The 15904-nt window shown below is 47.1% G+C and overlaps 1 protein-coding gene across 16 annotated transcripts in view; it reads right to left on the bottom strand.

The window, feature by feature from the left end:
* Positions 1 to 15904, bottom strand: part of PHACTR3 (phosphatase and actin regulator 3) — a 206276-nt gene that overhangs the window by 34839 nt on the left and 155533 nt on the right. For 8 of the 16 annotated variants that reach the window (XM_086330980.1, XM_086330979.1, XM_086330975.1 and 5 more), the window contains one exon: positions 3720 to 3873. In XM_086330980.1, coding sequence (XP_086187106.1) covers positions 3720 to 3873 — 154 coding nt within the window. Of the gene's footprint in view, positions 1 to 1224; positions 1545 to 2937; positions 3035 to 3719; positions 3874 to 14483; positions 14788 to 15904 lie in introns of those variants that run through there. The other 8 variants (XM_086330993.1, XM_086330994.1, XM_086330991.1 and 5 more) reach the window with 7 other exon arrangements.

Below are 15904 nucleotides of genomic sequence, written 5' to 3'. Positions count from 1 at the left end.
ACCCTTATCACCGGCTCCTCTTAAACGGTGAGCACACAACTGTACTGAAGCAAGACCATAACTTCCAGAACTCGCCCACTGTGTGAGGCCCTGGAGCTTTGGGTCTGTGAGACGCTACAGATTCATTTACACACACAGTAAAGGTGGGCTGGGCTGCTGGACAGAAAGCGGGTGAGAACTACCACGGGGCTTCACTCCCCCCAAGCTGACTCTGACTTCATATGCCGCCCCCCCTCCACAACAAGGAGCAGCACATAGAGTGGGGGAGACCAAGACCACTTCATCCAAAAACGCTCTAGGAGTGCCCAAAAGATGAAAGAGTCAGGGTCTGGAAATTTAAAAAAAATACACAAGACGAAAACACCAACTGCACTTCAGGATATGGTGAATGGCAGGTCGCCATGGCAACCAGAGGCTGAATTATTCAGCAAGTGAAGGCAGAAGAATCTCTGAAAGGAGGCAAAACAAAGACAAAGGATCCAATTAAACCACTTCTGTAGGGAAACAAACCAGGCAGCCGGGAGGGCTGTGTCTGCCCCCCGGGATGTGATTTCTCAGCCATGGCCCCTCTGTGTCTAATTCCAGGCTTGCTTTTCCATTTTTAAACATGGTGACAAACAGCCAAAGAGCTACTATGTTCTACTCAAGATTTAAAACAAGCTACAGACTCAGTGACTAATGGAGGAGGTCCAGTCCAGAGCCTGGGTTTGGGGTATCACTTAATCAGAGGGACTTCGAGGTCCCAGCACCCTACCTTTTCCCACCTCCTGTCTGCCCTAGGAGACAGGAGTGGAGTCCCCAGAGTTCTCTTAAGTCAAGCATCATCATGATCATTTTGTTTTCCTTGAATCACATGTACTTAAAATGCTTACTATTTTTTCTTTAATTTGCTTAATATCTCATTTTGAAGGAAAACTTGGTTTTGTTTGAGTGTGTGCGTGCTAAGTCATTTCAGTCGTGTCTGCCTCTTTGTGACCGTATGGACCATAGCCTGCCAGGCTCCTCAGTCCATGGGATTTTCTAGGCAAGAATTCCAGGGTGGGTTGCCATTTCTTCCTCCAGGGTCCATTTTTCGGACCCTGAGATCAAACCCGCATCTCTTAGTATATCCTGCATTGGCAGGCAGGTTCTTTATCACCTGCCCCATCTGGGAAGCCCCTGGTTTTGTTTAGCAAATAGAAAACCATTATCGACTGGCAAAGAAAACAACTGCAAAAGCAACGTGTGTAAAAATCTTTTTTTTTTTTTTTTTACATCTGGACAGGGGAGGATGTTTTAAGACTGGGCAAAAATAGTGTGAACCATAAAGTACATCAGGGGCCGGGTGGGCTGTTGTTTATGTTTGTGCATAAACCTCCACTGGACCCCAGCCGCACTCACTCACCACACACAGGCCATGACTGAGTGAGTATGACAACAGAGTTGTGTGGTCACGGTAGACACGGTAGGTCCCCGAGCAATACTCGTATCCAGCTCTTCATGGAGAACATCTGCTGACACCAGAAGTACATGATCGATCATCTGGTGACTTTAGAAATGAAGAGCTTTCACAAAGCAAAGGAAACATCAACAAAATGATGAGGCCGGCCCCAAAGAGGAAGAAGAGGTAGTAACATGTGCAGACCCAGAGAGGGCTGGGAGCTGCGATTTCCAGAGTAAACTCCTCAAGTCAGTAAGATAAAGAAAACTTCGGGTAATGGGCAGGAAAGGAACTGAAAAAGCTAATAAGCACTAAGAAAAAAAAAAAAAATTTAATCTCGCTAGAAATGAGAGAGATGGAAAACCATGCCTCCTGTGATAGTGCATGGCATTATGAGACAGGCAGCCGGGACACAGAGCCTGATCGGCTGGCACATCCCTTCGGTCATGAGATACATGCAGCCGTGTTCCCAGCCCTCCCTCCTTCCCACCCACATGCACTCATTGAGCATCTGGTTGGTACCAAGCCCGAGAGTGGGTACCACCACACAGGAAGAGGTCTGAAGATGCTCTCAGGGGTGTGGGGCTCAGGGGACCTCTCTCCCTCATTTCCCACAGCTCTATCTGCAGCAACAACCACAGCACCGGCCTGCCCCTCATTCGAGTGAGATAAGCCTTTGTTGACTGACCAGACACAGAGACAAGTGCTTGGGGGTCTGACAGTCTCACTGCAATCAGGCTAGGAACATCCAACTTGGAGAGACTCCTTCAACCCATTAAAATCAGGGAATTCATTAAAGTCCCCCCTCTCCCCAGAGACTGATCCAGGTTGGCGGTGGGGGGCGGGGCTCGTCAATCAGTATTTTAAAAAGCTTCTCCACAGGGAGCCCTGTTCTGGGTTTGGGGCCACTGGTCACCATGGGCACCTCAACAGCCATCCACAGTGGACACCCTCGCCACACAGCTCACAGCCAACACAAAAGGAGGGGCTCCCAGGCCACACCAGCTACGGTGAGCACCGATTTGAAAAATGTTAGTTGCTCAGTCATGTCTGACTCTCTGCGACCCCACGGATGCTAGCCCACCAGGCTCCTCTGTCCATGGACTTCTCCAGGCAAGGATCCTGGAGTGGGTAGCCATTCCCTTCTCCGGGGGATCTTCCAGCGATTGAACTCAGGTCTCCCACATTCAGGCAGACTCTTTATCATCTGAGCCACCGGGAAACCCTGAGCACTGACTTACTGAGCACCCACTACATGCCCCAGGTCTGCAATGCACCATCCTTATGGGACCTCCCTGCAACTCACAATGACCTTGACAGCATCAGCACCCCACTTCATGAATGAGAAAAGCAAGACCTGGGGAGGTGAGTCCATTGGCCCAAGATCCCCAGCATATTAGCACAGAGCGGCGATTCAAACTGGGACTATGTGATTCCAGGCCCTCAGGACCCCAGCCGGGGACTCCACAGCCTGCAGAAATGTGACCCCACTGCTCCTTCTCTGTGAGCCCACAGCTGGTGTCATCCCCATTTCACAGGCGAGAAAACTGAGACCCAGAGAAATGCAATATCTGGGTGCTGGGCTTTATCCACTTACACTCACTGCCCTCGGCCCTGAAAAAGCGGAAGTAAAGGCATTCAGAGGGTGACACACTGGGCCCAAGCCCCCAGCAGGATGGGGAACAAGGGCCCATCTGCCTGCAGTGAGGAGGCGTAAGCCTCAGGCAGAGGGACGACCTGGAGGGGAAGCCCAGGGAGACCTTCGGGGGAGTGGTCCTAGACGGGGTGGCAGTGGCGCCGTCCCCAGGGGATGTGTGGTTGTCACAGTGGTGGGGGGTGGGGGGGCGGGCTGTGAGCATCTCCAGGGCAGAGGCCAGGGATGCTGCTAAATGTCCCACGGTGCATAGGACACCAGAGACACCCGGCCAAAACACTGGGACCCCTGAGCTCGGGAGCCCCTGCTTTAGAGCCCCGCTTCTCCGAGGGTGCCACAGACCAGCAGACCCCACCCCGTCCCCCCAGAGCTTGTCCAAACCACAGGCCCTGCTTTTATAACCAGTCCTTCTCCACAAGGAAGACTGGCCCCAGGTGGGAGGGACTCAGCAGTATCTAGGGACATGTCAGTTGTCACAGGCGATGTCGTGTGTCCAGGCCAGGGAGGCCGCCAAGCATCGGATGCTCCGATGGCCCCCACAGCAAGAGACTTCAGTCCCAAACATTGATGGCGGTGGGTGCAACGCAGGGCCGGGCTGTCGGCGGGTGGGACCAGCCCCTCTGGGGCCCACGCACCCACACTTACTTGGAGAGCTTCATTTCGATCTGCTGCCGGATCTCCTGCCGCTCCTCATCCGTCCTCTGGGGGAAGATATTTCGGTCCTCCAGCTCCTGCCTGCTGGGCCGGTTCCTCAGCTTCACCGCTAGGAGCTCCTTCTTGCATTTCCTCGGCAGGGTCCCTGGGAAAAGGGGCGATGACATGACAGGTGTCAGGAGGTGCCGGCTGCCGCGGGAGACGCTCCCCATCCCCACTGCAGGGAAACCCTGCACCAGAGCCACAGGGGTGAGTCCGGCAGCTGTAGTGCCCCCTAGAGAATGGGGCCTCCTTCACAAAGCCCCCTCGTCCCACACCTTCCATGGGTGGGGCACCGATTGTGCACGCAGGTCTCCACTGACCATCGTGAGAGACACTTGCTGTCCCAGAGCAATTATCAATAGCACCACCTTCTCTTTCAAAAGTGTCCAAGTTCGGGTCATAAATTAGTTACTTTTATCCATGGTGGCCCTTCCCTTCCTCCCCACTGCCTGCTACCCCATGGCCACCTGGATCCCCTTTCATTCCTGGAACATCCCAGCTCAGGGTCTCAGCAACATGTCCATCCAGTGCTGAGCACCCCACTCTGCCTGGACCATCCTGGGCTGGCTACCTTCTGAACCATGTCGTTGGCCTGGAACCCGGCCCTCAGAGACCCAATAGGTCCTCTGATCTCCGTCACCCTCAGGATCAATTCCTCCCTTATCTTTCTGGTTCCTTAGTTTATCATCTGTCTCCTCCACTAGACTGAAAGTTCCATGATAGTCTGTTCTCCTTGGTCCTGGAACAGTGTTGACGCAGCAGGTTATCCTTTTGAGTGAGCCTGACTCAGGGTCTAGAAGGCTGACACTGATCTTTATCTCTCCCCATGTCCAGAAGCAGCAGAGTGACATCTGAGTGCACATAAAATGTAAGATCTTAAGGAATGATGTTCAGATTTACCTAACGCATTATTGACTTGGAGATTTTTGCAGAAACTAGCACCTTTAGCTGGCAATTTACGTAAGAGAACATTCAAACACTCCAGTCACTAACTTTCGGGTAACAAAAGAAAGTAAAAGTGTTAGTTGCTCAGTCGAGTCTGACTCTTAGCGACCCCATGAACTGCATGGCCTGCCAGGCCTCTCTGTCCACAGAATTCTCCAGGCAAGAATACTGGAGTGGGTTACATTCCTTCTCCAGGGGATCTTCCCAACCCAGGGATTGAACCCGAGTCTCCCGCACTGCAGGATGGATCCTACCATCTGAACCACCACGGAAGTTGGGTAACAGAAGTAGTAGTAACATCTCTCTCGTCAGTAAGATGCTAATAGCAGAAATGGGGATTGGCTGCATTCAGGGTCAGAGAAGGGTCACGCCTTAGGTGCCAGGACATGGCACTGAGCTTCCTGAACACCAGAGTCCCTACCTGCAGCAGCCAGTGTGCATGCTGACAACTGGCAAAAAAACTCCAAGTATTAATACAACGTAGACTGCAATTCTGAGGGTGTGTGGTTTTGCACTTTTATTAGGGGATAGGTTTAATTCTTGGAGTTCAAACCATCATCCAATGTGGTCATCCCACAGCTGGAGGCAAACTATGTATTAATAATCGCGTCTCCCTAAAGAAAGTCAATTCCAAGCATGGGGTACGGATACGCAAATTAAGAAATATGTCCAGCAAAGTGATAGTTTAACAGAAATTTGGGATAAAGTAAGATACAAAAAATCGTACTTGACTGAAACTTGACTTTCTAATGTGAACTTGTTTACTATGTGTTTTATAGACAAAGAGAAAAATAATGACCCCAGAAACCATTTTGGCCAGGACTCCAGCCTGATTTGCTTTAATAGCTTTATACATGATTGGAGTCCTGTATTTATAGAATCATAAAAGCCTAAAGCAGTCACATGCATTTTTCTGTTGATCTCTGCTGCATGGTCTGGGGAAAATTGAAAGCCAAACTGGCATTTATGAATTGAGGGAGCCTCAAAGGTCTCGGGACACGTCCTTCGTGAATGTCAAGGGTCTCATACATGGAGGGAAGGCGAGAGGGATTGCCATTTCAGATGAGTGTAATATGCTTAACCATGAAATGACACTGAAGGCGGTTTAATCTTTTCAGCTTTTGATAAAGAACGTCTTTAAGCCTACTGCAAATGTCTCAGGCTTGTCATTACAAACTTTAAGCATATTTCTTCTTAACTGAAAGACCCTTTCCATCAGAGATTTCTAGATGTGATGAGAATTCACTACACAGGAAGTCTTAGTTCTAAGAGCAGGTAATTCTCTGCTTAATCTTCGATCCTCTATGAGCACAGCTTGGGCACCTATAGGGCCATTATGAAAATGTCTGGGCTGACAGTCTTTCCCAGGCTATCGGGGGTTACCAGGTTTTAAGTAACCAGGTTTGGTTACTTAAAAGTCAAAGAGAAATTTCCAGACAAATGGCTTAAAATGAAGGTTTTACATGAATGTGAGTGGTACTTCTACCATACTGACAGCATGAGTCTAAATGAGCAGGTGATCCAGAGTAGGGTGTGATGCAGAGAAACGGAGGCCAGGAAACTTCCCTTCCTGACTGTGGGGACCATCGTCTCTGCAAGTGACCCCAAATACACTTGTGATCCTATCTTTGGAGCCAGAAATCCCCCTTCCAAGAGTCTGCTCCCAAAACAAACGGGACAAGCACATAAAACACACATACGAGGGTGTCCACCCAGCCTTACTTACAAAATAAAGAAATTAAACACAGTCGATTCATAGGAAAAGTCCCTGATGCTGGGAAGGATTGAGGGCAGGAGGAGAAGTGGGTGACAGAGGATGAGATGGTTGGATGTCATCACCGACTCAATGGACATGAGTCGGAGCAAACTCTGGGAGATAGTGAATGACAGGGAAGCCTAGTGTGTGGCAGTCCATGCGACTGCAAAGAGTTGGACACATCTTCGTGACTGAGCAACAACAACAAACACAGCCAAAATATCCCAGCAAGACAGCATGTGCCAAATTATGGTGCGTCATCTGAATATCATCAACCTATTAAAAACGGTGGTGGTTGTTGTTTACTCACTCAATCGTGTATGATTCTTTGTGACCCCATGGACTATAGCCCACCAGGCTCCTCTGTCCATGGGATTCTCCAGGCAAGAATACTGGAGTGGGTTGTCATTTCCTTCTCCAGGGGATATTTCTGACCCAAGGACAGAACCTGTATCTCCTGGATTGGCAGGCAGATTCTTTACCACTGAACCACCTGGGAAGCCCCGATTAAAAACAGTGCTACATTCATTATTGAGAGACAAAAAGACAGTCACAATACATTGCTAAGAAAAATAACTTGTAGGAAAATTATGCACCTTATATATATATATATAGATAAATATAGATATATATCTGTATCTACATTTGCATTTAATTTTGTAAATATATACAATCTTCTTATAAATTGGCATAGACACTAGAAATGGACTTTACCTATTAATTTATCTGTATTTTATTTTTATCATCAACATAGTTTCCTTATCTCTAAATAATTGTTTAAAAAGAAAGACCTTTGTGGAGTAGAAGTAGTGAAGATGGTAGAAAATTCTCCCCTCCATAAGAACAACAAGAAAATTGCAAATATCATCAGGGTCAACGTCTTCAGAGTTCCATAAAGTAATTTAAAGCAGCACAGGGGGTCTTTATTCAAGAGGAACTGGTGGAATTTCAGTGAGAATGTTTTGCTCCATCCAGTCCCCTGCCCCTCTCTCTAGATTGGAGCACCCTTGCAGCAGTTAGCTGTTTCCTGAGGACGGGGTGCCTGGGAGCCACTGTGGGGAGAGGAACGGCCCTCATCCCCAAAGAGCGGCATCATTTGACCTGCCACTGGTACCCTGAAGTCCCCACGCCATCCAAGGCTGCCTGCCTTGGATCTGACTCAGAGCCAGCCCAGTGCAAAATGTCTTCTCCCTGGGGGCATTGGTTGAAACAATATTGTCTTTCCAAGTGCAAGGCTTTCACTTATCTTCAGACCACTCTTGCTCAATACTCTATGGAGTTCTTAATTGGCCAAAGTGAATAAAAACCAACGCATGGGCCAAAAATACTAAGTCAGTTAAAAGTAAAACCTTGGACTCCCCCGGCGGCTCAGTGGTAAAGAATCTGCCTGCCAATGCAGGAGACACGGGTTTGATCCCTGGTATGGGAGGATCCCACATGCCATGGGGTGACTAAGCCCATGCAGCACAATGACTGAGCCTGTGCTCCAGAGCCTGGGAGCCACAACCACTGGAGCCCATGTGCTCTAGAGCCCATGCTCCGCAACAAGAGAAGCCACTGCAACAAGAAGCCCATACACCACAACCAGAGAAAACCCACGCTGCAATGAAGACCCAGCACAGCCAAAAAGAAATAAATAAAATTATATATAAAAAAGGATGTTACAGATCCAGTTCCATTCCAGCCAATGCTGGAGAGCCTTTCCCAGGCATGGTTGGCTGGCAGACAGGGCTCAGCAGGCACGGTAGGCAAAGCTGGCTCTTCTCCCAGGGCCCAGCATGGCCAGAGAGCAGCAGACCCCAGAGCTCTGGATTCCACCTCACCAGGCAGGGGGCAACCTCCTGACTCCATGCAGGCTCACCACCAGCGAGTGTGGAATGCAGAACATCCCCCAGCCCTGTATCATCAGCGCCATTATCCACCCAGTGAGGAAAGGATGCTCGTGCGGGACGTCAGGCCTTGGACCACTCTCTTCCTTGTCAAGCCTACCTCTTCTCTCCCTACGCACTGCACTGGCCGGCGTCCTCCCATCAGTGTCCTTGGCTGGTTCTTCATCATCCCCTCTCTAGATGAGGGTGTGCCCAGGACTCAGCCCTCAAACCCTCCTTCATGTTTGCTTCCTACATGACCTCACCTGCCCCATGACACTAGGGACCAACTACTAAAACTCAGATTCTCCCTCTCCAGTCACATCTTCTCTTCTGAATCCATGCTGCATCTTCAGGCTGTCTCCACTCAGGTCCCAATCAAGCATCTCAAACTTAGCATGGCCATAACCAAGCTCCTGCTTTCTTGCTGAAGGTTAAGCAACAGAGCCAAGACTTACACCTGGGCTTGACCCCAGCATCCACACTCTTAGCCGCACCCTTCATGGATCTATTAGGTTCAGTAAGGCACCATTTCTAGTGGGCCTGTTGTTCCTGTTGCACACCTAGCCCAAGAGGAGAAATGACCAGGTGGGGCATACCCTGCTGAACTCACTTGGGTGAAGGAGATGTGAAAACAAGCACCTGTAATGATCTCAAACACATTATGTGTGTTCCTATTTGCACACTCTCACAACATATCCCAATTATCTGTTTGTGTGGCTTTCTCTAACCATGGTCATTATCCAAGCTTGAAACATTTCACTCAATGGAGGAAAACAAATCTGGTGAGCTCATCCACGAAGAGAATTCTGCCTTTTTCACTTTGTTTCCTGCACAAACTCAGGAAATGTCTGCTGAGTTCCATAGTGCAGGCAAGAGAAAACAGGCCACACAAGGAAGGGGACTTAGTCAAGATCAAGGAAGGATTTCTAGAGGAAGCAGCATTGGGGCTGGATCCTGGAGAAAGGATTCCCTTCGGGGGATTTGTCATATCAGAAAACAGTTTTTTTCCATGGAAGGATGTGCCATGAAAATTTATCCAGGGCTCCAAAGGAAAAGTGATGATTTTGACTTCTTCTGGAGTAATACATGCTGAATTTCCCACCCACAAATAAACAAAAATCAAAATATATGAAACAGTGGTTTTGATGACACTGGGAAGGATAGTGACCCTTGAGATGGGAACCAAACAGTGAGCTCTATGATCACCCAGCTGACTAGGTCTTGAGGTCATGGACCAGGGAGAGGCACCAGGAAGAGCCTGGAAAGCCCCTGAGCGAAGAAGACGAAGCCTGAAGACCAAGGAGATGGAGACAGCGAGAGTCTGCAGGGTAGGGGTGGGAAGGGGGAACAGAGAGAGGCTGGAGATCTGCAAAACTAAAGAGGAGATTTAAACCCAATGAAATCAAGGGATCTGTGAAGTGTAAACAGTCTGAAGAGCTTGAAAGCGAAAATGACCGTGTCCGACTCTGTGCAACCCCATGGACTGTAGCCCGGCAGGTTCCTCTGTCCATGTGATTTTCCAGGCAAGAATACTGGAGAGGGCGCATGCGTGGGTGCTAAGTTGCTTCAGTCATGTCTGACCCTTTGCAACCCCATGGACTACAGCCCTCCAGGCTCCTCTATCCGTGGGATTCTCTAGGCAAGAATACTGGAGTGGGTTGCCATTCCTTCCTCACAGGATCTTCCCGACCCAGGGACCGCTCTCAAGTCTCCTGAATTGTTTTCAGGCAGATTCTTTACTGTCTGAGCCTCTGAATAGCTTAATTAAAGGCAAAAATTCCCAGGAAGGACAAAAAAGCAAGCACAAACTACATGCTGCCTATAAAACATGCATTTAAATAAAAACATGAGAAATAAATATCATATATTAATGCATACATGTGGAATCTGCAAAAAACTGATATAGACGATCCTCTTTACAAAGCAGAAATATAGACTCAGAGGCAGAGAACAAACATATGGATACCAAGGGAGAAAGGGGCTGTGGGATGAATTGACTTTGACACATATACACTATGTATAAAATACATAAGTAATAACCTACTGTGCAGCACAGGAAACTCTACTCCATGTCTGTGGTGACCTTAATGGGAAGGAAATTAAAAAAACAGAGGGGATATATGCATACAAGTAGATGATTCACTTTGCTGTACAGTAGAAACTAACACAACATTTTAAAGCAACTACTGTTGTGGTTGTTCAGTCACTAAGTTGTATCTGACTCTTTGCAACCCCACGGACTGCAGCATGCCAGGCTCCGCTCCTCTGTCCTCCACTATCCCCTGGAGTTTGCTCAAATTCATGTAAAGCAACTATACTCCAATAAAAATTTTAATAAATAAAAAGATGCAAAGAGATGAACATTACAAAGGGAAAAAGTACCATTCAAAGATTAATCAAGAGAAAGTTGAAGTGGTCCATTAATATCAGACAAGGGAGATTCCAAAGCAAAGAGGCTTCTCAGGGATAAATGGGATCATCCCAAATGACAGAGGGGACAGCTTATCAGAGAGACAAAACAATCCTAAATATTTATGACCCTATTATAAGAGGTTCAAATATATGAAACAAAAACCAATAGAACTGAGAGAAGAAATACATAAATCTATAGTTATAGTTGGTGATTTCAGACCTCTGAGTAATTGACAAAACAAGTAGATAGAAAATGCATAAGAATATGGAAGATGTGATCAACACTGTATCAAGAAATCTGATCCAATGAACACTTATAGAAACACCCTAACACACAACAGAAAAATACACATTCTTACCAAGAGCACAGGCAATATTTACCAAGACAGACCATACATACTCTGGGCCGTAAAGCAAGTCTCAGTAAATTAAAAAGTCCTCAAGTCATACAAAGTATATTCTTTGGCCAGAGTGAAATTAAATTGGAAATTAATAACCAAAAGATCTCTAGAAATATACCCAAATATTTGGAAACTAAATTTTAAAATTCTGAACAACCCACAGTCCCAAGAAGGTATCACAAGGGAAATTAGGAAGTATTTTGAAGTAAAAATAAATACAGCATGTCCAAGTGATATTGGGGGCAATTTACATCATTGAATGCCTATATTTGAAGAGAATAAAAGGCCCAAATCAATGACCCCTGATTCTATCTTAAGAAACCAGAAAAAGAGCAAATTAAAACCAAGGATGTAGAGAAGAAATAATAAAGATTGGGACAGAAACTGATGAAACAGAAAATAGAAAAACAATAAAGCTAATGCTTTGAGAAGAGCAATAAAACCAATTAAACTCTAGGCAGACTTCTCAGGGGAAGTGGGAAGATAAGAGTGAGAAGGGAAGAGAAAGACACACGGAGAGACACACACAGACACACACACACAGATTATCAGTGTCAGAAATTAGAGGGGCAATATCCATCTAAACACAAACCATTAAGACTCACTTAGGAAGATACATACAACCAGAATAGATCTGTATCTATTAAATAAATACAATTTCTACTTTAAAACCTTCTCCTATTAAAAACAAACAAACAAACCTGCAGCCACTGTGAAACATGTAAGAAGTAAATAATTCTAATTCTATACAAAATATTTCAGAACACTGAAAAGAAGGATAGATGGTAAAATTCATGCTACGAGGCTAGAATTTAGAGATGTCAAAACTAAGAAAGATACCCTAATAAAGGCTACTAAAGACTCATTGCCCTCATGAACAATGATGTAAAATTCTCAACAAAACAGTAGCAAATCACATCCAACAATTGATAAAAATGACCAACTGGGAGGCAAGGTGGTTTAACATTTGAAAAGCAACCCATGTCATTTGCCAAATTAACAAACTTTAGAAAAGAAAAAATATAGTATTAGATCACCCTTTGATTTATGGGGTGCCGACTCTATCAGAGCAGACTGGCCCCCCTGGGCTCTGCCTGGTGTCTTACCAGTGAGTTAACAAGAGGGAAGGTTAGGTTCATGGAGGTGGGAGCTGTCCCAGGCAGAGCTCAGGCAGGCTGCTTTCTGACTCAAAGAAGCCTGATCTCTCACTCAACTATGAGAACAGTGCAAACAACCAAAGCCCAACCGCATCAGTTAGAGGAAAGGATCCCCTTCCCCCACCCACATCTCATCTCCAGCAGAAACCACTGTGAATGTTTTGTGGGACTTGCTTCCAGACCTAACTTGTCTGCCATTAACAACTGACAGCCCCATTTAACTGTTTCACAGAAGTGGGATCGCACCACACACAGCCCAGCAAAGGCTGGCTCGCTCACACATCCGATTTTAAAGCAGGATGGCCTGACCCAACTCTCTCCCTTCGATGGCTTCCAGATACTCCCCGAGTGTGGATGTCCCCTGATCCCATTACTTGTTGATCCAGCTCCCCTGTGAATGGACACCTAGGTTAGTGCTTATTCTGGCTCTTTTAAGCAAAGCTTCAGGGACTGCCCTCATTTCTGTGTTTCCCTGCGCATGAATGAATATTCCCATCAGCTCCATTTCTGGAAGGCAAGCATTCCTGAGCCAAAGCTGCTGTGTATTTTAGGTTTAGACAGACACTCCTCTCCCCCCTCCACCCTGGATCATCTCCTCGCTATTCCTCCCAGAAACCCAGTCTTGAGTACCATCTTGAGAAGAGGGAGGAACGTAAATGGGGTCGTGTATAAATATGAACAGAAGGCTGAGGAGTTAAAAATAAACTCAACACGAGATCTTTTTCTCAATTAGTCACATTTCAGAATTTATCCTAAGGAAATACTCATGGAGACATACACAGCCTTAGCTACAAAGATGCATATCCCCACACCACTAATGCAGCCCTTTTCCCAATAAACTGCATGTCCAGACTGGTGATCCTGCGGGGCGTGGGGTGGGGGGAAGCCTCAGGCCACATGAGTGGGAGGAGGAAGATATGAATGTCCCCCTACCTGCCACGAGCTATAGGGGGCCCAGTGAGAAGCCCTCACACCTGCCTTGGCACAGCATGGATGCTGTGGGGCCGTCTTAAAGCTGCTGTGGATTTTTTGGTTCAGATATTATACTTTTTAATTCTAGAATTTGCATTTGGTTCTCTTTTATAGTGTCTGTCTCTCTGTGAAGATTCTCCATCTGTTCATTCATCCTGTTCTTTAAGGCTCTCAACATGTTTGCAACAATGGCAGGTCTACTTCAGTTTTGAACATGGTTGTCTACTCCACAGCACACTCCTTACTCCAAGGTTTGGCCTTTCTAGGGTTTTAAAAGATGGTCCATGGTGCACACTGAAACCTCTCTGTGGTCTGGACTGATTCCAGCATCCCCAATCTCCAGGATCACACACCTTCCTTGCTCCTACAGGTGATCTCTGCTAAGTCCTGAGGAATTCTGTCTGCCTTTGGCTGGCTGAATTTCCACATGAACTTCCAGGACCCCTTCACATACTCCCCTTTTTCAGGACCCTGTCCTACAAACTCCAGCTGCTTCAGCACCACAGAACTGTGATTTGTTCCCCATATCAATGTGACCACCACTCTGCTTGGAGGTCACCTCCCTGCACCCTCCAGCCTAGCAAGATGCTCCAGGCAGAAAGTGGACAGTCAGTTGTGGGGCTCACTGTTTCCCCTGTCATCCAACGATAAGAGTGAATTTCAAATGTGAGCTAGTACTGCAATTTCAGTGGATAATTCTGTGCATTACTATAATTCCACATCCCCAGAACTCTCTGGAGTCTGGAGCCTAGTTTGGATTGGTCGTAGATACAATAGGAGCTCTGTTGTATCAGATTATCACTGGGCCTATGAGTCCCACACACAACTCTGCTGCTTGGTGCTTTTGGCAAGAACCACCAGAGTCTCAAAGGCCCCACCACAAACAGCCCACATGCTTGTCACAAAGCTGGTGGCCAAGCATCCCAGGATGCTGGTCTTGGGAGCATCTTGCATCCCAGTGACTTTCTGCAGCGCCACCTGGTGTGCATGTGGGGAATGGCCAGTTTCCAGGTAACGCCAAACCCAGAGCCCCAGGCCAAGCAGGAGCAGTGACCAGTGGTGGTCTGTGCACTCATTCTCGTGAGGACAGGCGAGTTCTCACCTCATCAGACTGCAGGTGACTCTTCACATCAGAGGATTCACTGCCAGGGGCTGTTCAACATACCCTCCACCACATTTAAAATAGCATTCAAATAACATAACACACTTTAGCTTTCATGTTTCACCAGTTGTGTCCCAGGGGAAAGGCTGTCAGAGTCTGCAAAGAGGGCCACCCTTTCCTTCAGCTCAGGCAAGATCACAAGTGCCTGGCCATGTCACTCCCCACAGTGATGTCCCTGTGTCATCTCATTGTCCAGCCCGACATGTCAGGATTTCTCATCCAGATGTGGCCCTCTTCCTCCTCTTTGCCTTCATGGCAGCTTTCAGTGTAGCCATGGGCTCCCTCGGGTGCTCCAGTTTTCCCTGAGAATACCCAGGGACCCAGAGCTGGGACATGCAATGCTTGTTCAATAAACAACAAAGCAGATTTTTATATAAGACACTGTAGCAAATTTTAGCTTTTATACTAGGGTGGACCTATCAAGGATGAGATGGCTGGATAGTATCACCAATTCAATGGACACGAACTTGGGCAAACTCCATGAGACCGTGAAGGACAGGGAAGCCTGGTGCTGCAGTCCATGGGGATGTGACCAAGAGACTGAACAACCACAGCAATCAAGGATGGATTTTGGACAAAGTGCTCCAGAATCACTAACCACCCAACCCCCACCCCATCTATGTTCTTTATGAAATGCCAATCTCTCGGCCTCACTTTAAAGATTCAGGAAGTCAGGTGGTGGTAGAAAATAAAAATATTTACACAATGGCTATTTCATGTCATCTTTCCTTCATTACTACTTTCGTGTACATTTTATAACGTTTGCAATATATTAGTAGGGTGCAACTCATGTATCAGTTCAGTTCGGTTCAGTCGCTCAGTTGTGTCCAACTCTGCGACCCCATGAATTGCAGCACACCAGGCCTCCCTGTCCATCACCAACTCCCAGAGTTCACTCAGACTCACGTCCATCGAGTCAGTGATGCCATCCAGCCATCTCATCCTCTGTCGTGCCCTTCTCCTCCTGCCCCCAATCCCTCCCAGCATCAGAGTCTTTTCCAATGAGTCAACTCTTCGCATGAGGTGGCCAAAGTACTGGAGTTTCAGCTTCAGCATAGTTTATAAATAAATAAATGAAAATAAATATAATACATAATGAAATAACATACAAATGTAATGTGTGTGTGTGTGTGTGTGTGTATGTATGCTCTTGGGATGCACCAACAGAAAACTTGGTGACCCTCTCTTTAGACACTTGGTTCTAAACGCTTATCTGGTCACAGCCTCACTGAGAATGATTTGCTAGGTCCCTTGTTTCCAGGGTAAAGTCCTGCCCCTGAGTGTCTTCAGCTGTAGAGCCTATCTTGGGGGTTCTGTTTAGGTTCAAGTAAACATCTGGATGGCCTTCCCTGGTGGTTCAGTGGTAAAGAATCCACCTGCCAATGCAGGAGACTGCTTGCAATGAAAGAGATGTGAGTTTGATCCCTGGCCGGGAAGATCCCCTGCAGGAGGAAATGG

The sequence above is a fragment of the Bos grunniens genome, chromosome 13 (genome assembly GCF_055505025.1).
Source record: "Bos grunniens cultivar Pamir isolate PY7600 chromosome 13, Bosgru_T2T1.0, whole genome shotgun sequence".
In the NCBI taxonomy this organism is placed as follows: Eukaryota; Metazoa; Chordata; class Mammalia; order Artiodactyla; family Bovidae; genus Bos; species Bos grunniens.
The sequence above is the reverse complement of the archived record's forward strand: the minus strand, read 5'-3'. Positions and strand labels throughout refer to the sequence as shown.